This window comes from Lynx rufus, unplaced genomic scaffold, assembly GCF_022079265.1.
Source record: "Lynx rufus isolate CCGP_SWC_20201006 ecotype Redwood Valley unplaced genomic scaffold, mLynRuf1.p SCAF_11, whole genome shotgun sequence".
NCBI classification, from domain to species: Eukaryota; Metazoa; Chordata; class Mammalia; order Carnivora; family Felidae; genus Lynx; species Lynx rufus.
Genome location: NW_025814825.1, coordinates 49222420 through 49248837, shown reverse-complemented (window position 1 = coordinate 49248837; position 26418 = coordinate 49222420). Strand labels below are relative to the sequence as shown.

Sequence of the window (26418 nt, the reverse complement as noted above, 5' to 3'; positions counted from 1 at the left end):
ATTTATAACTTTTCTTTAGATTTTAAGTAATCTCTATACCCAACATGGGGCTTGAACTCACAACCCCGAGATTGAGTCACATGCTCCACCGACTGAACCAGCCAAGGGCTGCTAGTTCATTTATGACTTAACGACCATTTAACACCCAGTAACTTGCATTACTCAAAAAAAATTAAGGCATATTTTAGTCTATACTAACTTTCTTTCACTTTGTAATTCATCTTTCTTATTTTTTACTTCATAGTATTTTCTGTCCAGTTCTTCTACTCGAGCTTTGACTTCATTAAGATCCTGATCCAGTTTCTATGGAAATAAAAATAATTCAAATTTAAAAACCAATTTCATGCAAACTAATCCACAGCGACAGCAAGATCAGTTATTGTTGCTAGGGGATAACACAGGAGAGAGGAATGGGAGACATTTTGGGGTGATGAACAGGCTTGTTATCTTAATTGTCGTGATGATTTCATAGATGTAAACACATATCAAAACTTATCAAGTGGCACATTTTAAACACATGCAATTTATTGTATGCCAACTGTACCTTAATGAAGTTGTTAAAAAATCCAACTCTATTTTTTTAAAAATGTGTTTAGACAAGTGCACATCAAGAGAAAACATAAACCACAGAATGAATTACTCTATAAAATACTGCTAAAATAAAATTAACTTGCTCACTAATGATCTAAACCTTTCTACTTGCATAGTATACACCGCAGAATTTCAGAAGAAAAAATACATTCACAAATTCTCAAAATACCGCAGTCAATACTTTTCACACCACTCCCTCTACACATATACAATAGAACACAAGAGTTAGGATTATACTAAGAAGCAAAAAGTTATTCTACATAATGCAATCAGCACTATAATGTTATCTCTATCCAGTATAAAGGTCAGACTTCATCAGTGGAAGGAGTGGCTCAAATACTGGAAAATAATGAAGTTCAAGCTTGAGAAAGAATGAATAAAAACTGAAAAATCTTCGCTCATCACCAGGCTGTTTCAAAAAGGCATTTGTTGAGGTTGTTTCCATGAACTCAAGAATAATACATTTTCTTCATTCCAAGAAAGGACATGTAGCTATCACAGCTAAAAACTATACTAATCAATTTCCAAATAACTAACTACTGGGATCAATTGTGCTTTCCATTCCCTCCATAAAGTATCCTGACACTGGAATTTTTTTTTTTTAATTTTTTTTTTTCAAGGGTTTTTTATTTATTTTTGGGACAGAGAGAGACAGAGCATGAGCGGGGGAGGGGCAGAGAGAGAGGGAGACACAGAATCGGAAACAGGCTCCAGGCTCTGAGCCATCAGCCCAGAGCCTGACGCGGGGCTCGAACTCACGGACCGCGAGATCGTGACCTGGCTGAAGTCAGACGCTTAACCGACTGCGCCACCCAGGCGCCCCTGGAATTTTGAGCCTAGGAGATATTTTCTATTACCCCTGATCACTTTTCTACCAGTTATTTGAAGTTTATTTATTTTGAGATAATGTGCATGTAAGCAGGGGAGGGGCAGAGACAGAGAGGAAGAGAGAGAATCCCAGGCAGGCTCTGCACTCTCAGCACAGAGCCCGAAGTGGGGCTCAATCTCACAAATCCATGAATCCAGAGATCATGAGCTGAAATCAAGAGTCGGACGCTCAACCTATTGAGCCTCCAGGGGCCCCACTACCAGTAATTTATGATTACAGAACCAGTTGTGTTTGCTCCCACTATGTTTTCATTTTGTTGTTTATGCTGTGATTACATTAAATATTAAACTGAGAATATGAAGACAAAGGAAAGAGCTGTTTCTTTAAAAACCTGATTCAGTTTTGGATATACTTAAAGATGACTCCCTAAAAACTGAATTAAATGGGGAAATTAACTCTAAAAGACCAGGGTAAATAACTACATAACACATAAATGCATGTATTAACGTGCAATATAGTAGAATACATAGCAGAAATATAGCAGAAATAAGACTAGGGAACTGATCCACATTAAAATAGAGAACAGAAACATGACATCTAAACGTAATGTATGATCCTAGACTTAACCCTGAATTCTGTTCTCATCCAACTTTAAGGAGAACTATATTTACACGTGTGGCTCATAACAAAAAAGTCCCTGGCAACTCCAATCACTACTCATACTCAAACATTGTGGACTCTACATCAAAAGACTGGTACGTACTCTGGTGGGGCGTGTTGATAATGGGAGAAGCTACTCATGTGTGGGGCAGAAGGTACATGGTAAATCTCTGTACCTTCCTCTCAGTTTTGCTGTGAACCCAAAAATGCTCTAAGAAAGTAGTCTTAAAAAAAGAAAGATTGGAAAAAAAAAAAGATTAGTACATGAGCATACATTTGCCTGTTTAAACAAAATACTTAAGATATATATAAATATACGTATGTTTACATGTGCATAAATATATGTATTACTCATAAAATATAAATATACATATGTATTAAAATTTTATGGATTTATGGCTTTTCTGAAAAATCAAAAACCAATTGGGTGCAGATCTCATGGGTAAGAGGGTTCTTCTGTGTATGTACATATATACCTACCTCACCCTACACTTACTTGTCCTAAACACTCCCTTCTCATCACTTCTATCACCCTCAAGTTATCTATATATAGCCACACATAACACTTACCTAAGCATTTTCCCCCTTTCTCATTTTGAATGTCAGATCTTTTTTACTCTAGAAATGGTTTTATCTTCTACTTCAATTTTTAAGGAAATACTAAGTAAATATGTAAATAATGTTTAATTCATTTAGAAAATGTTGTAAAATCACCATTACTTTAACAAAAAATATATTCTGTAGTAATTTTTAAATTGAAAGAGAACTGTGAAAGAATATAAAAATGAAAAAAAATTTAAATAAGTTATTCTGAAGTTGCATTTTAGACTTACCATGTTAAAATTAAGGGTAGTTCAGGTACATTCTACCAATTCATAAAAATATATTTTAAAATACACTCAATCTACATGAATACTCACGGATACGGGAAAAAAAAACTTCCTTGAAAAGGAAAATTACCATATAAATATTAATTTATATGTATAAATATTGTTATATGTATAAATGTTAAAAAGTGCTGGTCTTTTTTTTTTTAATGTTTATTTTTGAGATAGAGACAGAATGCAAGAGGGGGAGGGCAGAGAGACAGGGACACACTATCGGGGCAGATTCCAGGCTCTGAGCTGTCAGCACAGAGCTGCATGTGGGGCTTGAACTCAGGAGCTGAGAGATTATGCCCTGAGCCAAAGTCAGATGCTCAACCAACTGAGCCACCCAGGCGCCCCTGTGCTGGTCTTTTCTAAGTAAGTACCTGTGTCTTGTATATTTTAAGAATAGCAATGTAAACTGAAAATAAAACTTAACTAGATGAAACTGTACACGTTTAGGTCTTCTGAAAGATTGTCACAAAGCAGCTATAAAAGTTCTTACATTGTATTGCTCCAGGTTTTTCTCTTTATTTGCCTCAGTGTCTTCCAGATCCTTATGGATAGCAGCAATCTGTCTTTTCTTGTCATTAATAGCCTGATCTAACGACTTGAGTTCCTTTTTAATCCATTTATCCCTTTCTTCTTTTGATGTAAACTGGCTTCCTCGACCTTGCTTTGCATAAAGATCTGTTCTTTCCTGGGTAGCTTGGGCCAATCTATACAAGACAGAAGAAAAGAATGATTAAAAAGAAAAATAGGAAATAAGCAAGTTTAACTGCAATCGATATGTCAAGAATACATAGAGACAATAACCATTTTTTTAAATTCTATAAAAAAATATAAAAAGGAACTGGTATCTAATAGAGCTCCTCGAACTAGTACTATATAATATATAATATACATTTTATTTTGAAAAGTCACAGTTAAAGGTGAAATAGCCCATATCCTAAGGATTTCAGGCAGACAATGTATTTACTCCAGGTCTGAGTTAGTCACTAAATCTAGAGACAGTTCTAATAGCCTATCTCAGGAATTTTAAAAAATGCTCCAACTATATGTAACTATATAAACACTTCCAACTCCTTACAATAAGACACTATCCAAGGTTAAGAGGCAAGGGGAAAAAAAGGTTAAAAGGCAAGAGAAAGACAAAGAAAACATTTAAAACAAGTAGAATACAAATGTCTAGATTACATACAATCCTACCAAATGGCAGAGGGGTGTGGGGATCAGAAAAAAATGGGCAAAAGAAATAAATAATTCAACAAAATATAGGTGGCATAAAAACGTACTAATGCCCTAAACCATGAAATGAGCAAAAGCTGGCATGTCCAACCTACAGCTAGATATGAAAATGCCTAGCTACTAAAACAACAGTGAAAAAAGGAAATAGGATGAAACATAGAATAAGATGTTGAGTGGGTAGAAAAACAAAAACAAAAACAAACATCATTCATGTTTTAAAAAGCCCAACAATATCTCACTATGTTGTCTCAGGTGAGTTAACTTCTCAGAGCCTCAAGTTTGTCAAACCTACAGCTATCTCCTAAAGTTTCTGAATAGAAAAAAAATGTATGCAATATGTATACAATAACGCTTGGTCCACAATAGTTTTTTAATATAGCCTATTACTTTGAAATGGAATTTAACTTTTGCCCTCACTGTCTTAACTCATAACTACTTAGGTTTTATAGAGGAACTATGTAGAAAGTTAGAAATGTTGGTGAAAGAAATCCCATACCGAGCAATTCCTCGCTCTTCTTTTTCTTTCACACTGTTGAATTTAGGTTCTGTTTCTGCCAGTTCTTTCTGCTTTTCTTCTATTTTTTCAAGCAGCTTCTGCCTCTCTTTTAATAAGCGTTTCTGTAAATAAAGGAGAAGTACAAATGTAATCTTTTTTTTAATTAAAAAAAATCGTTAAGGTTTATTTTTGAGAGAGAGAGAGAGAGCGAGCAAGTGGAGGAGGGGCAGAGAGAGAGGGAGACACAGAATCCAAAGCAGGTTCCAGGCTCTGAGCTGTCAGCACAGAGCCCAACATGGGCGCGAACTCACAAACCGCGAGATCATGACCTGAGCCCAAGTCAGATGCTTAACCAACTGAGCCACCTAGGCGCCCCAGTAAAAATGCAGTCTTAAATTTTTAAACATTTTGTGCTTAAGTCTAGCATAAAATATTTTCTCGTGAAAAGAAATCATGAGAAAACTGATCCTTCAACACAAAACTAGTATTTATTTGCCTATTTATTTAAAGATTTTATTAAGTAATCTCCATACCCAACATGGGGCTAGAACTCACAACCCTGAGATCAAGAGTTGCAGGCTCCACCAACTGAGCCAGACTGGCCTCTCCCACAAAGCTAATTTTTTTTTTAAGTTTATTTATTTTTGAAACAGAGAGAGACAGAGCATGAACGGGGGAGGGTCAGAGAGAGAGGGAGACACAGAATCGGAAGCAGGCTCCAGGCTCTGAGCCATCAGCCCAGAGCCCGACGCAGGGCTCGAACCCACGGACCGCGAGATCGTGACCTGAGCCGAAGTCGGACGCTTAACCGACTGAGCCACCCAGGTGCCCCCCACAAAGCTAATTTTTAAATGAAAGAAACAAGGAGACAGTACAGAGTTGCCACTTGAGTAGAAATTATTTTAATGTGCCAGATCTTTTACAAAAATTCAAGCATACAACCTTGTCACAGAAAGGATGGTCTTCTGTAATTCCTATTCAACTGAATGTTTACGTCTTTCATTTTTAGTATTTTAACTCACCCTTTGTTCACTATTGCCAGCCAATTCATCTTGTAAGTCCTTGGCTTTAAGCTCCAACTTAGTCCTCTGCTTAATTTGTTCTTGTCTTTCAGCGCTGAGCTGCTCCTTTTCTTCTTTCATAGCTGAAATTTTTGTTTTCAGCTCTCTAACTTGACGTTCAATATCCTAATCAAAAAGTATCAAATAGAAATGAGTCAGACAATTGAAAGTACAACAGCAGAGTTTGGACACCATTAGTTCTATCCCTTCTTTTTCTTTCAATTACACTTTCAGTACTATTCTGTCTTTCCAATACTCAATCTCAATGACATTCACTTCAAGTTACCATTTCATAATTCTGTTAATTTTGTTTAATGTTTAGAGAGACAGAACTTGAGCGGGGGAGGGGCAGAGAGAGAGGGAGAGACAGAATCTGAAGCAGGCTCCAGGCTGTCAGCACAGAACTTGATGTGGAGCTCAAACTCATGAGCCATGAGATCATGACCTGAGCTGAAGTTAGATGCTTAACCAACTGAGCCACCCACGTACCCCTTTAACTTTTTGTTTTTGTTTTTTTTTTTAAACCATTCCATAATTCTGGTACAAAAGGGGGTTTACTGTGGTCGAAAAATATAAGCTAACCTAAGCCTTGTTTATAATCTTACCTCCATTTTATCTCTCGCATCCTGCTGGGCATCTCTTAATTGTCTGGATTTTTCCCCACTAGTCTCTCGCTTAGCAGAAAGCTGGGGGAAGAAAAAAAAGCTATAATTTCTAACTCATTTTATATTTGTTTCATACTTCACAACACAATAGTAAAATTTAAAAATATCTTCTAAAATAAAATCATTCACTTAAAGAGTTTTTATAAAACAATTTTTAGTGGTTTTAAGTAAAAAGTCCTTTGAGTATTACCTAAAGCAATTTTTGGACAAAATATCAGCAATACTATTTACAAAATACATTTTAAAAAGCCAACAAAAAAAATTCATGAGGCTTTTTGTTTTTATTATCAAGTAAATCCTACCCACAACATGGGGCTTGAACTCACAACATGAACTCCAAGATCAGGAGTCCCATGCTCCCCACTGACTGAGCCAGCCAGGCACCCCTTCTTCATGAAGCTTTTAAAGGTGGCTGCCCTCATTTTGGTTTGTCTTGCATCACTACCTGATTATATTTCAGATGCAACTACAGCAAGGACCACACAGACCTAGGCATTTTCCTTGGAATAATTAAAAGAACAAATTCACTGACCAATGAATTTATTAAGATTTAAAAATTTTTAAGTTCCTATTTAAAAACCACTGAAAAGTATAAATATAGCATAAGCTTAACTTACTCATTCAAATAAAATCACTCATGAATTTAAGTGACAAAAGTATTTTACCTCATCAAGTTTAGCACGAGTCTCATTAAGTTCCTGATTGTAAATGGTATATTCCAGGGCTCGTCTCATTTTATCCCACTTCTGATATTGAGCCAGTTCTTCCTTTTCTTCTTCTAAGGTATGTAATCTCTCTTCAATGTATTTTAACAACTCATTGATTTTTTCGCGTTTGCCCTCTTAAAAAATGAGAGAGGAGTGAAGAAGTTGAATGAAATTTTGATGTAATATCTTCTCAAATATACCATGAGTTAAATTAACCTTAAGAACTATAGCATTGGGGCGCCTGGGTGGCGCAGTCGGTTAAGCGTCCGACTTCAGCCAGGTCACGATCTCGCCGTCCGTGAGTTCGAGCCCCGCGTCAGGCTCTGGGCTGCTGGCTCAGAGCCTGGAGCCTATTTCCGATTCTGTGTCTCCCTCTCTCTCTGCCCCTCCCCCGTTCATGCTCTGTCTCTCTCTGTCCCAAAAATAAACAAACGTTGGAAAAAAAAAAAATTAAAAAAAAAAAAAAAGAACTATAGCATTATTTGAAAGTATGTGGTAACCAAATCTAAAACTAAAATGACACGATGCTTCATTATGAAAAGCATCAGAGAACAGTTACACATGGTGACACTTTAAAACTTTTTATTTTAGTTGACATACAATGTTATGTTAATTTCAAGTGCACAATAGTGATTTCATAATTTTATACATTACACAATGCTCACCGTGATAAGTCTAGTTACCATCTGTCACCATACAACATTATTACAATATCATGGACTATATTCCTTATACTATACTTTTCATCTCTGTGACTTATTTTATAACTGGAAGTTTTTCCTCCTAATCCCTTTCATCTGTTTCACCCATCTTCCCCCTGCACCACCACCTTGGCAACCACCAGTTTGTTCTCTATATTTATGAGTCTGTTTCTATTTTGTTTGCTGTTTTTTTAGATCCTGTATATATGTGAAATCATGTGGTATATGCCTTTCTGTCCGACTCATTTCACTCAGCATGATACCCTCTAAGTTCATCCATGTTGTCACAAATGGTAAGATCTCATTTTTTAAAAAATGGAGTAATATTCCCTTGTATGCATATACCACATCTTTAAACATTCATCTGATGGACACTTATGCTGCTTCCGCATCTTGGCTACTGTAAATAATGCTGCAATGCACATACATACGGGGGCATATATCTTTCCAAACTAGTGTTTACTAATTCTTACGATACATGTAGTAAGGCCTCTGTTTAAACATCCTTTAAAGGCAACTGTGCCTTCCCACAACATTACAAAATTAAAAACCATAACATCATTGATGTCACTGATTCTCAACTTTTACTATAATAGCATTATCCACAGCTGCCGTATATTGAACACCTACTATATTCCAATCATGGTACTACTTTGCTCCTCTATTTATCACCATGAACTATGAAAAAGAATTTTACAGATGGAGAAGCTTTAGACCAGAGAGATCAAGTCTAAAGTCACATCGTCAGTTAATTATTAGTCAGATTTTGAACTCAGGACTATCTATGGAATGACAAACCATAGCAATTGAAAAGCAAAGTAGGGTTTCCATCATAATGTACTAAGGAAAATTCTTAAAGTTTTCCATTTACTTGCTCCTGAACAACTTAAAACCTAATGCCAGCTGATACTTCCAGAAATGCTTTTTGAGGTTTGCATCCAAATCTGTTATCCTCACTAACAATGAGGACGTTAGAGGCACAAAACAGATGACCTATAAAGGCAGCATTATCTAACAGTAATTCTTTATTTAAAGAGAGAAATCACTGGAAATCTCAAACCTTAAAATGTCTCAAACTAATTTTCTCTCCATTCAGTACACAGGCAAACTATCAAACAGTATACTCTTGAGAACAGATTGAACTCCCCTCAACCATCATAGCACAATGAATATGTAATTCACAACACAAATAAGGCAGAATCACATTCATTTTACCTGTTTCTTTCATTAAAGATATGCTTTCTTCTTTTCGTTCATCATACACTCTAGTACCAGCTACTTCTCTTAATAGTTTTAGTCTCTGAGAATCTGGTGCTGTGGCCATCTGGTTGATCTAAAAATTTTAGAAAAATAATTATTACGTAGCTATAGACTGTTCTTTAAGAACTCTACTTTGAAAGAGTACTCACATGCTAGGTTTTAAGTAGAGCATAACTTCAATAATGCAATTCGTACAGTGCATTTACTTACAGACATCTATCTCATTTAAATAAAATTTATTAAATAAAAATCCAAATAGGATTGATACATTCACAAGTCTAATTTATGAATAAGACTCTCTAAATTAAAAATGAAAGAAAAACGTGGCTCCTGGGTGGCTCAGTCAGTTAAGCATCCGACTCTTGATTTTGGCTCAGGTTCTGACCTCGAGGTTTTGTGGGTTTGAGCCCCACACTGGGCTCTGAGTGTTAGCTTCCTGAAGCCTGTTTGGGATTTTCCCTCTCTCCTTCTCTCTCTGCCCCTCCCCTACTCGTGCTGCCTCTCTCAAAATAAACTTTGTAAAAACAAAACAACAAAAACAAAAACGAAGGAAGAACATTACATCACCATTTTTCCTCAGTCAATATGATAAAATATAAAAGATGAACTCCAGGGGTGCCCAGATGGCTCAGTTGGTTAGGCATCCAACTTTGGCTTAGGTCACGATTTCAAGGTTTGCGAGTTCGAGCCCTGCATCGGGCTCTCTCTGGTGTCAGCACAGAGCTCGCTTCCAATCCTCTGTTCCCCTCTCCTCCTGACCCTACTTCGCTTGCATGCATTCTCTCAAAAATAAATAAACATTAAAAAAAAAAAAAAGATGAACTCTGTTCAAAAGAACAGTATTTTTACAAGGGGAAACTATCACTCTACATTTTTAAAAAGTTATGATACTATTAAAAGTATAGCAAAAATGGTATGCTTTATTATTATTACTATTTAAAAAAACTTTTTAATGTTTATTTATTTTTAAGAGACAGAAACAGAGCGTGAGTTAGGGGAGGGGCAGAGAGAGAGGGAGACAGAATCTGAAGCAGGCTCCAGGCTCTGAGCTGTCAGCACAGAGCCCAATGTGGGGCTCAAACCCACAAACTGTGAGTTCATGACCTGAGCTGAAGTCACATGCTTAACTGACTGAGCCACCGAGGTGCCCCATTATTACTATTATTTTTTAAGTAAGCTCTATGCCCCCAAGATCAGGAGTTGAATGGTCTACCAACTGAGCCAGATGAGTGCCCCCAAAATGGTATTCTTTAAATATAGATAGGTAAAAATAACTGTCTATCACAGGTAGTAACTAACATTAAATAAAACAAGCAAAAGCATTTTAAAAATCTTATTTAAAAATATATGGTGGGGCACCTGGGTGGCTTAGTCGGTTGAGCATCCAACTTCAGCTGAGGTCATGATCTCTCAGTTTATGAGTTCGAGCCCCACATCGGACTCACTGCTGTTGGCACAGAGCCTGCTTTGGATCCTCTGTCCCCTTCTCTCAGACCCTGCCCTGCTTATGCTCTCTTTCTCTCTCTCAAAAACAAACAAACATCAAAAAAAATTTTTTAAATATACGGCAAAAAAACACAGAGTGGTACAAACTAAGTGCCATGCAACTTTAAACAACAAGCGTGAGTTTAACATATTCATAAAAATAAAGTTAGCCACTAAATGCAAAAAATGCTGTCATGGCATTAAAAAAGTGAAGTTACTCTAACACTTTCACATAAAGACAGAAATCAACTCTGGGAAAAATGTGGTCTATCAAAAGTATAGACATCAAAGAATCTCCTTTCAGATCCTTATCACTGGTTACCCCAATTATGCATGTTCATTCAAGTTGCTCACTTCAAAAATATTTAATAAATGTTTACAACATATATGCCACTCTGCTGGGCACTGGGAAAAGAGCAATGAACAAAACAAAGTCTTGCCCTCATGGAACTTACATTCTAATGGAAGAAGAAATAAGTATACCAATACAGTATAATTATTATGAAAAAAATCAAATTAGAAAAAAGTGAAGTGTCTTCACTGGGGTGAAGGCAACATTCTTTTAGATGAAGTAACTTATGGATGGCTTAATACGAAATGACATGAATAGAAACTGAAAGTATAGGGGCCTATGCTGTATGTTTGCAGGGAAGACTCAGATTAATTAGTCTTTCGTAATCAGCCTCTTTAAATTTTTTGTTTATTTTTGGAGTAGAGACAGAATGTGAGCGGGCGAGGGGAAGAGACAGAAGGAGACACAGAATCCAAAGCAGGCTCCAGGCGCTGAGCTGTCAGCACAGACCCCAATGTGAGGCTTGAACCCATGAGCTATGAGATCTTGACCTGAGCCGCAGTCAGACACGTAACCTACTGCACCACCCAGTCACCCCGTAGTCAGCCTCCTTTTAAAAAAATTCCTTGCTTCTAAAGATGGTCTTCAAAAACTTGCTCTGCATTTCCCAAATGTGAAACACCATACGTATTCTTCCTAATCAGTTCGGAATGCTAAGTTTTCGACACATATCTAAAAATGTCTCCAATATGAAATAAGTGGACATTTAAAAAGAACTTTCCCCTAGTCCAAAAAAACACTACAGCAAACTATGTGAACAATACAGGGTATGTTCTAAGAAAAAGAAGTTATCTTAGATAAAATTTAAAGTATATGAGGAAACAATAATCAGCTGAAGTATGCAACTACTAAAAACTATAAAGAATATAATCTCTACAAGCAAAAACAATATACAGCATTATGGTAGATTTCTGGCAATGTAAGCTTTCCACCATTTTAACTCTGTGATATATTAAATAACAGAGTATTACTTTTAGGAAGTAATTTTTTTCAAATGCTATTTTTAAAGAATTTCTACAATATTCTTAAATATTTCCATTGTGACTTTCACAAACCAAAATGTCTTCCAGTATAGCACACCTTATTAAGTGATACAGGTCACAACGAAAACAACATCCACTAACTGCTGAAAAAATTGAATCCCATTACACAGTGGATCTACTTTGTAATTTTATGGCCACATAAAAAGTAATACTAATATCTATACAAAATAAATCAATGAAAACAAGAGACAGTAAGGTCCATTTTTGCTTCAACTTAACCACTAGAATCTATAAACAAATTCATCATTCAAGTGAATATATTCAGAAAACATTCTATAAAAAAAGGACATACAATATTTTTACCTTTCCTTGTTTTACAATATAATAAGGATTGCTTCGAGAAAAACCAGCACTTTCAAGGAGATTCATCACATCATTTTTCCTGTTAATAAACATTGAAAATATTTTTTCAGATTAATCGCCCAATAATAAGCAAAAAAATGAAGGGTAACTGCTGGGTTAAGGAACATGAGGGAGTATAGAATAGTCATGAAACCATTTATTCTACTGGCCTCAGAGAATCTTGATTCTTCTGTTAATGCTCTAAATTTTGGTTTGTTGACCACGAGGCATACATAACCCATATAGGAGTTAAGTAAAATACTTTTACTCTTTCATAAAGAAATTATAAATGTAAAGAAATCGCTTACGTGACCATTTTCTTGTCTAAGAAATACTGATCCTTTTTGGCACCAATAACTCTTCGAAGTGAAACTTCTTCTTTATCAATCTAAGAAAGAATGTAAAAGCCTGAAGTTAATTTCATAGTAAAAATGGAAAACTTTTCAGTTAATAAGGTCATTCTAGAGTCTGTAACCATAACACTTATTTTGAAATTCAATTCTCACTAAAGATTTGCTATGAATATCAATTCTTATGACAAAGATACTTTTTCACAACAACTTACACACCCTATTTGCTAGAATGTTAATTATAATTTTAGGACAAAATGAATATGTAAACCATATAGCTATTTTAACATAAACTAAATTATAAGAATTGTACTTAATACAGTTATGAATGTTTCAAAGGTTGGGAAAAAAATCAGCTGCATCAATAAAATTCTCAAAATTGTGACTAGAAAAAAAAAAAAAGCCATTACTCACTGGCAACCGGTTGTCCGAATTATCAAAAATAATCTCCACGAAAGCAGAAATAACACGAGGACCAGTACCCTCCTAAAACATGTAAAAAATAAAATTGTCATTTAAGTGGTATTTTCATATTCTTTTTTTAATTTTTTCTTTAAACACCTTTAAAGTTTAGTGCATGGCAATAAGCCTAATTCAATGGAAAAAAATTTCTATTGGGCTAGTATATATCCTAGAGCAAAGACACTGGATGAGGATAACAATACTTGTCAACCAAATGGCTTTAGATTCTGACTAAAAAAATGAAAACTATCCAAGAGATATCAAAGTCAGATGTACTTAGGTCTTGTTCTGAAAACCACTTTATTAGAACATAAGACCCCATGCCCACCTAATTCTACTTATTTGCTAATATCAACAACACTTTGAGGCTTTTCTCTTACAGACTCACTCAATGCTGGAAAGGAACCCTAACAAATCATATAATTACTGGAACTCGGCTTTTTTTAATTTTTAAGTTTATTTATTTATTGTTGAGAGAGACAAAAAGCGCAGGTGTACAAGAGAGCAGGGGAGGGGCAGAGAGGAGAGAGAATCCCAAGTAGACTCCACACTGCCAGCGTGGAGCCCAACGGAGGGCTCGATCTCACAAACCAAAGATCATGACCTAAGCTGAAATCCAAGGTTGGATACTTACCGACTCAGCCACCCAGCTGCCCTGGCTTTTTTAAAACTAATTATTTATTTTTATTTACTTGTTTAAATTTGCTATATCCTATATAATTTTAAATCTGCTATGAAAACACACACAGTTAATATATGTCACATATACACCAATTTATGATGCTGCCACTCCTTTACCAAGTTCAGATAATTTCCAGATTCTAGAAACTGTTACTACACAGTGATTCAATATAATAAAGAATGATACCTAAAGAAGTTATTCTTTCAATGCCTATCTTAGAAACGTAAAAAAAATTTTTTCTATAGGCAACCAGTTGATAATGGTAAGAAAACAAACAAAATAAACCACCTTCCTAAGTGTGAGAGACTCTGTTAAGATATACTAAGGAATCTCACTCTCTCATTTTAAAACTATGTCATATTCAAACTGACAATAAATTTATTATTTTGTTATAGCATTTTATCATTTTTTATCCTAAAATTTCTTTAGTTCATTATTCATAATGATCCAATGAAAAATTCTAATAATTTTCATTACTATAAATACACTTATCTTTCATATTGGGAAATGATGTGACCATTTGAGTTACAAATATGGATAAAATTATAACATGTTATGCTGTTTAGTTTGTAATGGTTCCTTCTCTATGCTCCCAATTAACTTCTGGTTCTGAGTCTCAAAGTTCCTAATTCCCAATTTCAAACTCTTTCCTCTTCAGCAAGCCTGTTTCCAGAGCATCACCAGACCATACTCTTAATAAAGAATTTGTATTTATGGGGTGCCTGGGTGGCTCAGTCAGTTGAGTGTCCAACATCAGCTCAGGTCATGATCTCATGGTTTTTGGGTCCGAGCCCTGTGCTGGGCTCTGCGCTGACAGCTCAGAGCCTGGAACCTGCTTCAGATTTTGTGTCTCCCTCTTTCTCTGCACCTCCCCTGCTCATGCTCTCTCTCTCTCAAAAATAAACACTAAAAATTTTTTTTAAAAAGAATTTCTATTTATATGGAAGACACACCCATTTATAGGAAAGTCCTACAATTTTATTACCATTTACATAAAAATTAGGCCTTTATCATGCATTAATATAGTAGGCTAAATTCCATAGTAGAATTAACACACTTAAGAGAGACTGTACCATGTTTACTAAGAGAGATTATATCATGTTTACAAAAGATCTGAAACTTGAACAAGTGATTTTATTTACCAGAATTAACAATATAGTTTTAAAAATACATAATGTCAACATGTATTGACAATCTCAAAGCAATCTCACTCACATGCAACAAAGCCAATCGCTGTTCCGGACGAAGATGACTGAACTCATCACTAAGAACAAACTGAATTGCTAAAAATACAAAAACATTAAATATTAGTATAGTCTCAAAGAAGCTTTATGCCTTAATTTATAACTTCCCATACCTCTATCAGGTAATGAACAAGGCAGATAAAACAGATTATCTATTTCATATATGCAAAAAATTGCTTGTATTTTAGACTAATCAGCTTAGAAATGACAAGAAAAATACTAAGAAGTTTGCACTGAAACATTTAAGGGAAGAAAAAGAGAACACTGAGGTAACAAAAAGAGGTAAGCAGAACTAAAATCTACCTCTTGATCAAAGTATACACTGAGTGATTAACACTTTGCTTTTATCCACTAGAAGTAAATAATATACATCAAAGTATTTATTAACAAAATAGGACATATTCTTACCATATCCTTAGCAGGATAGTTTTGTCAAAAGAAATTAAACTAAGTGGGAAACACAGGGAAAACAGTTCAGATTCCCACATTCTACTGCACTGTTTGCAGTGCTCTTATCTTCTGTAAGAAGTCACTGCTGCTTCCATATAAAGTACCTAACTGGACCACCCTGCCCTAGAAATGAAACTCTACTCAGCTGTCCTGTTACCAGTTCACCCAAGAGACCTTTGACATTCCAAGAGTTGAGTATGCATGTATGAATGTGTATGTTGAGGGGAGAGTGCTTATCTTTCATAATCCCATAATCACCTTAGGGGAACAGATTCAAACTGCCTTTATCCGCCTGGAGATTATGAAATACTTCTACTCCAATCCCACTCACTTATCATCACCAAATTACAACCACTGAAGGGCTATAGATTTGTGAGCACAGAGGGATAGAACCTTTGCTCCTGCTAAGCCCCACCCCCTTTCCCTCAAGCACTACTCAAACAAGAGGTTCAAAATTTTTTCAATCTACTTCTTGTATAGTTCAAACCTGTTCAGATGTTTTCTCTCTCCAAAGGATTTGTTAACAGAGGCATTATACTTAAATGTATTTTATCTTTAGAATTTTCAAAGCTATTTACTATCTTCAAACTGACAATAATCTTTGTTGAGTAATTTTTTACACCCTTCTATCTTTCATAAAAATGATTTAGAAAACATTTTTTTAAAAGATGAAACAGAGGGATGCCTGGCTGGCTCAGTCAGTAGAGCATGCAGTTCATGATCTTGGTTGGGATTATGAGTTCAAGCCCCATGTTGGGTGAAAGGCTTATTTACTTACATACATACATAATGAAACAAGAAGATGAGTCATTTTCCAAAACAATATTAACTATGTTGTTGCATTTACACTTGTATAAATATGCATCTGCAACATTTACATACAGCATTCAAGTTTAAAAAGCACTTCCATTATTATTATCTCATGATTCCCATAACCCATCAAAGTAGACAGGTCAAGTACACTTTTAAATTGCAAAGAGTACCCTGAAAGATTGTTTTGCCCAACCTCTCAGCTACTTAATCACTAGGTATAGAGTAGAACTCAGATCATTATACTCTACACTCCCTACACTAAACTGCAACCCTGTACGAAAAAGTATTTCTTGAGTTTCATACAGACATAATCTCAGAAAACCAATCTTTAAAATAAACTACGCGAAGATACCCAGGTCTTAATATATTTAGAATTGAAAAAACAACACTTACCGTAAAAAAAGTTACTTTTTCCAGATCCATTTCTGCCCACTATAAAATTTCAAAAAGTACATGTTACTTTCTATAAAAACCAATAAAATTAAAACTTTACCGTAAGTATTAAAAAATTTATATTCCATTTTCTAACTTAACATCTTAATATCTGAAATTAAATACAAAGAACAGTGAACAAAAGAAATCCATAAACAAAACAGCTTTAATCACCAAATGAATGCAATTTTTGTAGAGACTTCAGGTATTTTTTTTTTCTTAAATTTACTTCATTGTTTATTCTTTTGCTTTTTCCTAACAAATAATATTTGGAATAATATGTTACTAGGTTTTCATAATTTACAATCATTACTATGGACATGCAATTTTTTTTTAATTTTTAATGTTCGTTTATTTTTGAGACAGAGACAGAGCACGAGCAGGGGAGGGGCAGAGAGAGGAGGAGACAGAATTCAACGCAGGTTCCAGGCTCTGAGCTGTCAGCACAGAGCCCGACAAGGGGCTTGAACTCACTGACTGAGATCATGACCCGAGCCAAAGTTGGACACTCAACCAACCGAGCCACCCTCCCACTACTTGTACATACTCTCTCAAAAGAAGTAAATTAAACAACAACAAAAAAAGTAGACATCATTCACTTCCAGATATAATAAACTCAGAAGGACACATCATTTATGTAGTATTTTTTAAAAACAATGTTGGTGGCGGGGCGCCTGGGTGGCGCAGTTGGTTAAGCGTCCGACTTCAGCCAGGTCACGATCTCGCGGTCCGGGAGTTCGAGCCCCGCGTCAGGCTCTGGGCTGATGGCTCAGAGCCTGGAGCCTGTTTCTGATTCTGTGTCTCCCTCTCTCTCTGCCCCTCCCCTGTTCATGCTCTGTCTCTCTCTGTCCCAAAAATAAAAAAAAGAAAAAAAAAAAGAAAAAAAAAAAGTTGAGGAAAAAAAAGGAAAAAAAAAAAACAATGTTAAAAAAGACAAAGAAAGGCTATGGAAATGATCCAGATTAAAGAGACTAAATAGATATGACCACCAAAAGCAATACCTGACCCTAAATTAGGCCCTGTACTGGAGGAAAAAATACTATAAAGAAAATTTGGGGGTCAATCAGTACAACTGGAAAATAAACAGCAGATTATCGTATTAATGTCAAATTTACGGAAATTTACAAACTCTACCGTGATTATGTAAGAGAATATCCCTATTCTTAGAAAGCATATATTGAAGTCAACGGTAAAGGACAAAGACCTACATAACTTATTCTAAGAAAAAAAGTGTGAGAGTGGGTACAAATGATAAAGCAAAAGAGGAAAAAGTTAACAGGTAGATTTGGGTAAAGGAGATCAGCGTATTCTCTGTACTGTTCCTATTTATACAACTTTTCTGTAAATTTGAAATTATCTCTAAATAAAAGTTTAAAAAGAGAATTTAGCATTCAAAGAATTACATATAATTAAAACCGTAATCTATTCATAAATAACTTAAAACTTTAAATTTCCCTTTAATTACTCCTACCCATCAGTGGAACACTGTAAAGCAATTTCAAGGATGTTGACTATTTAATAAGGAAAGAGATTCAAGACTTATTCTTAAAAAAAAAAATTTTTTTTAACGTTTATTTATTTTTGAGAGAGAGAGAGAGAGAGACAGAGCATGAACGGGGGAGGGTCAGAGAGAGGGAGACACAGAATCGGAAACAGGCTCCAGGCTCTGAGCCATCAGCACAGAGCCTGATGCGGGGCTTGAACTCACGAACCACGAGATCATGACCTGAGCCGAAGTCGGACACTTAACCGACTGAGCCACCCAGGCGCCCCAAGACTTATTCTTAAGTAGAAAAAAACAGATTATCAAAAGATTATACTACAAGCCCACTTTTATTTTATTTTAAAAGGCTTATTGTGGGGCGACTGGGTAGCTCAGCTGGTTGAGTGTCCAACTTCAGCTCAGGTCAGGATCATCCTCATGGTTCAATTTGGGGATTCCAGCCACCGGGCTCTCTGCTGTCAGCACAGAGCCCACTTCACATCCTCGGTCTCCCTCTCTCTCTGCCCCTCCCTGTTCTTGTGTGCACTCTCTCAAAAATAAATAAAACATTTAAAAAATTAAATAGGGGCACCTGGCTGGCTCAGTTGGTTAAGTGTCTGACTTTGGCTCAGGTCATGACCTCACTGTTCTTGACCTCTAGCTCCGCGTTGGGCTCTTCTGCTGAGAGCTCAGAGCCTGGAGCCTGCTTTGGATTCTGTGTCTCCCTCTCTCTCTCTGTCCCTCCTCCACGCATGCTCTCTCAAAAATAATAAATGAAAAATATATTTAAAAATTAAAAAAATAATTAAAAATTACATTAAAATGCTTAGGGGGAGACTGGGTGGCTCAGTCCATTAAGCGCCTGACTCTTGATTTTGGCTCAGGTCATGATCTTACTGTTCATGGGAATAAGCCCCACGTTGGGCTCTGTGCTGACAGCTCAGGGACTGCTTGGGATTTTCTCTTCCTCCCTGCCCCTCCCTCACTTGTGCTTTCTCTCAAAATAAACTTAAAAAAAAAAAAAAAGTCTTATTTATGTAGATGTACACAAAGACTGGAGGCATATGGGGGTAGATCCAGTTTATATGTGCCCCAGAATCACCTGCCCCAACCCAAGCCTTAACTGCCTGTCAATGGAGAGATTCAGTATTCCATCACCTTTAGGTTGTTTCAGCCTACACTGGGTGTGCACTCAGGTCAGACCTGTGAAAATCCAAAAGACACTATATAGTTCCCTGACTACTTTACGGGGTTAGTCCCCAGAGTAACACAATCCAAAAGCATGGAGGAATTAATTAATGCCCTGTGTAGTAAACTCTGACCAATCAGAGAACAGGAACTAGCAGACAAAGCCGTCTCCATTCCTTTCCAATCTGATCTTTCCCAGGCGTGGTGGGTTCACAAAGTCTGTCTGGAAGTTATCCAATATGACCACAAACCAGCTGAACCTTCTTTATAAAGCTATGACCAACTTTCCGTTTTACTCTTGCCCTCAGACTGAACCTTCCCATTAAAGTCTTATTAGTTGCTGAGTGGGCCTTGGATTCTGTTTTCTAGGAAACCAAGGCTAATACAAGTATAGGTTGTTAATATTAAGAATGGCTATTGCTGGGCAGGATTACAGTTTATAGTTTTTTCCTTTCAGCTTTTAAACTCTTCCATAACGTTCTACAATTAACATATTTCTTTTGTTAAAAAGCTAGAGACAAAGTAACCTTAAAAAGGTGTATGTTTGGTAATTCAAACATCATTCAACTGTTCAAGCAAGAGATTAAAACACTGAAGATCACCAGAAGATATAGTTGCCTTCAAATCTTTTTTTAAGGTCAAATCATTAAATAATCAAAGTACTATGCTTTCACAGGATATTTTTAATGTCAATCTCAGTCTACACTACTTTGGGTCTTTCCTGTCTTTAAAAACATGTTTAAGCAGTGGGGTGCCTGCGTGGCCTACTTGGTTAAGTGTCCAACTCCTGAGTTCAGCTCAGGGCATGATCTCACAGTTCCTGAGACAGAGCTCTGAGTCAGGCTCTGCACTGACAGTGAGGAGCCTGCTTGGGATCTTCCCTCTCCCTCTCTCTGCCCCTCCCCTGCTCATGTGGGTATTCTCCCTCTCTCTCACTCAAAAAATAATAAATTTTTTAAAAAAGCTTAAAAACCTTAAAAAAAAACATGTTTAAGCAGTAAAATCATATTAGGTTTGTTAAAACAAAAGAAAAAACACTTAGACAATTTACTCTGTAACTGTTACTGTTAACAATACTAATGTAAACAAAGTAGTAAAACAGTGGTCTCTTAATAGCTAAAACAAAAATACTTGATAGATTCTACAATCTAATCATCATAATAAAAGTCATCATTTTACAGCTCATAAAATTATACCATTGATCTAATTAAGATATTCATCTAGTTTAACCTGTAATATAAATCTAGCGATATTTAAAAAAATTTTTTTTTTTTCAACGTTTATTTATTTTTGGGACAGAGAGAGACAGAGCATGAACGGGGGAGGGGCAGAGAGAGAGGGAGACACAGAATCGGAAACAGGCTCCAGGCTCTGAGCCATCAGCCCAGAGCCCGACGCGGGGCTCGAACTCACGGACGGCGAGATTGTGACCTGGCTGAAGTCGGACGCTTAACCGACTGCGCCACCCAGGCGCCCCAATCTAGCGATATTTTAATAGAATATATAATTTTTAAATAATTTATATCTAGTAATTATTCATTTTTTTCCATTTCCAAAGATTTTCTGATTGATAAAAATCAGAAGGCACTTGTAATCAAAATATAAATAAAATACCAGAACAATCAGGCTATCCTTGTGGCACTTTAATTAAATTAACTATTCAACAGGTACAGCAGAGGGTAAAAAGTGTTTTTTTTTTTATAAGTTTATTTTGCACATGCGCACGGGGGTGGGAGGGACAGAGAGAGAGGGAGAGAGGATCCCAAACAGGTTCTGCACCATTAGCTCACAGCCCGATGCGGGGCTTGAAACCTCCAACCATGAGATCAAGACATGATCCAAAACCAAGGGTCAGATGTTTAACTGACTGAGCCACCTAGGCACCCCCAAAGTGTTTTCTTTATTCCCAACTACAAGGCTGCAACTAATGTACTGAGGGCAGGTTTTGTTTTTGCCTCAATTTTTATTATTTTTTTAATATGAATTTATTGTCAAATTGGTTTCCATACAACACCCAGTGCTCATCCCAACAGGTGCCCTCTTCGATACCCATCACCCACCCCCCATCAACCCTCAGTTTGTTCTCAGTTTTTAAGAGTCTCTTAAAAACTCCTCCTCCTTTTTTTTTTTTCCTTCCCCTCCCCCATGGTCTTCTGTTAAGTTTCTCAGGATCCACCTAAGAGTGAAAACATATGGTATCTGTCTTTCTCTGTATGGCTTATTTCACTGAGCATGACACTCTCCAGTTCCACCCACGTTGCTACAAAAGGCCATATTTTATTCTTTCTCATGGCCACGTAGTATTCCATTGTGTATATAAACCACAATTTTTTATCCATTCATCAGTTGATGGACATTTAGGCTCTTTCCATAATTTGGCTATTGTTGAAAGTGCTGCTATAAACACTGGGGTACAATTGCCCCTGTGCATCAGCACTCCTGTATCCCTTGGGTCAATTCCTAGCAGTGCTATTGCTGGGTGGTAGGGTAGATCTATTTCTAATTTTTTGAGGAACCTCCACACTGTTTTCCAGAGCGGCTACACCAGTTTGCATTCCCATGCCTCAATTTTTAAATTTTATTTCAAAGTATAGTTGACACTTTTGCTCTCAATTTTTAAAATTTATTATTTATTTCAAAATAAAGTAGATTCTCTGGGAACATCAGCATTTAGTGTTTGCCTATTACTGATCTCTATATAAATCTCACCTTATCCCATGCCACAGAATGAACTGTGTCACTCTCTCATTCATATGTTGAAGCCCTAACCCCAAATGTTATGGTATTTGGGGGGGGGGGAGCTTTGGGAGGTAATCAGGATTAATGAGGTTGTGAGGGTGGGGCCTTCATAATGGAATTTGTGCTCTAATGAAGAAGAGGGAGAGAGAATCAAACAGTCACACGAGCCTGATGACAAAGATGGTGACTTTCAGGGGACGCCTGGGTGGCTCAGTCAGTTGAGCATCTGACTTTGGCTCAGGTGATGATCTCACTTGTCACGGGTTCGAGCCCCACGTCAGGCTCTGAGCTGTCAGCAAAGAGCCCGAAGCCTGCTTTGGATTCTGTGTCTCCCTCTCTCTCTGCTCTTCCCCCACTCATACTCTGTGTCTCTGTCTCAAAAATAAACATTAAAACATTAAAAACAAACAAACAAAAAAGATGGCAACTTCCAGAATGTGACTATGCTGGCAGCCTGATTGTGGATTTGAGCTACCAGAGCAGTGAGAAGATAAATTCCTGCTCTTTAAGCTACCCAATCTGTATTTTATGGTGGACTTAGCAGTCTAATATACCAATATACCCCTCAAGGAAGACAATGTATAGCTTAAGTCTATTTATAGCACATTGTTTCATCTAGCCTTTAAAAATTCAGCAGAATGTCAGAAAACACTTTTGCTGGCTCTATCAGCAAAAAATGGACACTATCAACTGAAGTCTTTAGACTAAATACTGTACTGCAGGACAATAATCGTTTCAGTCCTTTATCCTCATACATATACTTTCTCATTTAATTTTCCCAACAGCCCCTATAAGATAGGTATCATTAGCTCTTCATTGTAAATCAGAAAACTAAAGCCCCTCAAGAAGTCAAGTTTGAAAAAGAGTATGTGTCAGAACTGGGACGTGAAACCCATTCTGTTATGCTCCAAAGTTTATGCTCTGCCCACCAAGCTGCATAGTCTGACCTTAAATATTAGGACAGGAAAGAAAAAACCCAAGAACAATCAAATTTGTGAATAAAGAATGGTCATCTCTGAAATTAGACCACAGTGGGCATTTTAACCAGGAAATGACATATCAAGAAGAGTATAGCTCAAATGCTAACTTTAGTGTCATTCACTATAAACGTAAAGCTATTAAAAGACACTTTCACACCTACCAGGCTACCCAAATGAGTAACTTGTGCAAACATTTTAAATATATAAAGTAAGCAATTCATCAGTGCACACTAAAAAAAAAAAAAAAACATGTTATTTCATATAGAAGAAACACGTATAAATTCATAGAATATTCAAAGCCAATTCCCATCTCAAGCCTAAATATAGACCGAATTTAAATGGCTCTATAAATATAAATCTGATCTTGGAAACCATGAACACTTACCAATAACATTATGCTTTGAACTGAAGGGATCTACAATTGTTTGATCTCTGTAACTCCGAAAACCCTGGATGATAACCTAATAAATAAAAGATACTTTTCAGAGAACACACACTACCAGAAGAAACTCCTAAACATTCTTCCTTGGCACTTCTCTCTCTGGTTTCTCATTTAATGCAAGATAGAGAACTTTCCATTTCATAGAAGAAAAATTCATTTTGGAAAGTGGCGATTAAAAAATCTTCTAAAACGTCCGCGTTTATCGGTAGCCAGGGCCAGTGTTGTAAGTCACCTGTTAAGGAACTCTCAAGAGCAAGTACATTGTGTAAGTAAGGTTCGCTGGAACGCTGAACATCCCCGAGCTACATCGAAAAAGTGTGTCAAGCAGGCCGGTCGGCCCCAAGCTTTCCTGACTCCAGGAGCAGTGGGCGCTTCTCTCGGACACGCCGACCGGCCAGAAGGAGCAGACGTTCCAAGAAAGGGGTGGTGAGAGTCCAACACATCCAACAGAGAAACTTTTCCAAGAGTGCGGATGGGTTCATCTTTGGGGTGGACTCTTGCGCGGGAAGACCATTTTGACAGAAGTAAACAAGTGAACGAGGCGGCGCTACATACTCTGCAAGGAGGAGGGTCCCTTTCCCGTCTCCTGTAATTCGGGGACAAAGACCCCGGGCTAAGCTGACACCCCAACCTGAGCCCCCCCAGGGATGCCCCCGGGCCCGGGTGACCACCTTTCCACACACCCCGCGCATAGGGTCCGCGCGGGGCTGGCCCCGGCAGGACGACACAGCTTGCCCGCCCCGCCGCTGCCGCCCCCAGCCCGCCCCCGACCCACTGGGAAGGCCCGGTCCCTCCAAACCTCTCGGAGATGCTACTCCCGCGGACGGGCGCCCGGCGGGGAGGCCCGCGCCGCTGCCCCGCGCTGGCGGGGCGGGGCCTCTCCCCTCCCCCGCAGCCCGCGTCTTGGGTCCACCCTGCCGGGAGGCGGGAGGCCACGGGTCGAGCCGAGACACCCCCGCCAGACGGAGCTGTCCTCACAGGCCCGCGAGGGAGTGGGCGAGACGCACAGGCCTCACCTGTTTTATGTACATGATTCCGCGCCCCTCGCCGGGGAGAAGGCCTCCCCACCGAGAAGCGACAGCGCTGCCGTGGGGTCCAATGAGGCGCCTACGAGACCCCTCCCCCAAAGCGCCGCTCGCTCCCGTCCAGCCAAACAAAATGGCGGCGCCCGCGGAGGCGGAGTCCGCGCCTTGAACGGAACCATACTCGCGGTCCCCGCAGAGCGTAGGGGGAGCCGGGGTCCCGTCTCCTCTTTACTTTTGGCAAAAGAAGCCTTCTAAGGCTCTATTGAGTGGATTTCATTTGATTGTTGAATTTTCAGCTGAACATTTCCGGAGAATCAGTCTGAAGCTTCACTCGAAAAAGTCTTGATCGTGAGATTTGCGCAGAGTCCCTCCGAGCGCGGAGCCAATGGTTGTGCCCACATGGGGGGAAAGGTTCGGCGCCAAAGCCAAGTGTTAGAGTCGGGGGGCCAATAGCGGAGCTTGCCGGTGGCCACGTGGTCTCGGGCTGTTTAAAAGTGTGCACCCCCGTGCTGCCGCAATGGTCCCGAACTGGTGGAGTATAGGGTTCGGTGGTCCGAATCCCGGCTGCTCTATTATTCTCCGTCGCCTGGGAACTTGTGTAAATTTAGAATGGCTCCTCTTAGCTCTCGACTGGACACTCGTAGGACAGCCCATAAGGAACTTGGCGCAAAGTTTGTTTTAATAATGTGATCATTAATAATCCTGGAGCTCTTACTATGCCATTTGCTGTAAATCTAGGCCGACTTGAACAATTGCAACAAAAAGAGGTTTAGTTAAAATTAAAAGTTCTCTCTTTTTTTTTTAAAACAGCCTGAAAGGTGCTAGTAGCCCCCTAGATGATTCTAATCTAATCAATTTTAGGGGAAAAATGTTTGTTAGAAATTGGTAGTTAAAATTACCTGCCATAGGGGCGCCTGGGTGGCGCAGTCGGTTAAGCGTCCGACTTCAGCCAGGTCACGATCTCGCGGTCCGTGAGTTCGAGCCCCGCGTCAGGCTCTGGCCTGATGGCTCGGAGCCTGGAGCCTGTTTCCAATTCTGTGTCTCCCTCTCTCTCTGCCCCTCCCCCGTTCATGCTCTGTCTCTCTCTGTCCCAAAAATAAATAAACGTTGAAAAAAAAAAAAAATTACCTGCCATTTAAGTCGGTAGGTCCTTGCTTCCCCTCCTGCTGCAGCGAGCTCTTCCAGCCCTAATTATTTCTAGATTGAACTTTTTAATCGTCTGCTAACTTCATCCTTGTCAGTACCCCTTGGTGCTGGCAGAGTCAAATCCTTTCCAACTCTTGGTGTAAACAAACAAAAAATCCCAAAACTAGAAAAACTTTTTTCTTTTTAATGTTTACTTATTTTTGAGAGAGCGAGGCAGAGTGTGGGGGGGGGGGGGCGGGGTGGAGCAGAGAGAAGGAAACACAGAATCGAAGCAGGCTCCAGGCTCTGAGCTGTCAGCACAGAGCCCAATGCAGGGCTCGAAATCACTGACGATGAGATCGTGACCTGAGCCAAGGTCAGACGCTTAACCGACGGAGCCACCCAGGCGCCCCCAAAAAACCCCAAACTCTTAAACATTTCTCTGGGATTAGTGTCTCTACTCTGGATTTCTAGCTGTGGGCTTATAGGCATAATAATATTGAACATTTGAAGCCTCTACTTCCTATTCTATAAAATAAGGATAATAAAAATCACTTCATGTTTAGAATTAAAAACAGGATGCATAAAATGTATTTGCCCAAATTATAGAGGTGGATGCCCCTTAGGCTAAAAGAAAATTGCAGCCTGACTGACATCTTGATTTTAGCTACATGAGACCTGAGGAGAGGACCCAGTT

The 26418-nt window shown here is 38.1% G+C and overlaps 1 protein-coding gene across 1 annotated transcript in view; it reads right to left on the bottom strand.

Annotated features, from left to right (window-relative positions):
* SMC3 (structural maintenance of chromosomes 3) overlaps window positions 1-24702 on the bottom strand; it is a 38288-nt gene extending 13586 nt beyond the window's left edge. The window contains exons 1-14 of the mRNA XM_047073427.1: window positions 24588-24702; window positions 23515-23590; window positions 16701-16739; window positions 15016-15083; window positions 13071-13142; window positions 12615-12694; window positions 12268-12346; window positions 9040-9157; window positions 7082-7257; window positions 6357-6437; window positions 5713-5877; window positions 4691-4812; window positions 3452-3665; window positions 200-303 (exon numbers count right to left, since the gene is read on the bottom strand). Of these exons, the coding sequence (XP_046929383.1) occupies window positions 200-303; window positions 3452-3665; window positions 4691-4812; window positions 5713-5877; window positions 6357-6437; window positions 7082-7257; window positions 9040-9157; window positions 12268-12346; window positions 12615-12694; window positions 13071-13142; window positions 15016-15083; window positions 16701-16739; window positions 23515-23590; window positions 24588-24602 (1409 nt within the window). The 5' untranslated portion in view covers window positions 24603-24702. The remainder of the gene's footprint in view (window positions 1-199; window positions 304-3451; window positions 3666-4690; window positions 4813-5712; window positions 5878-6356; window positions 6438-7081; window positions 7258-9039; window positions 9158-12267; window positions 12347-12614; window positions 12695-13070; window positions 13143-15015; window positions 15084-16700; window positions 16740-23514; window positions 23591-24587) is intronic.
* Window positions 24703-26418: the final 1716 nt, after the last annotated feature.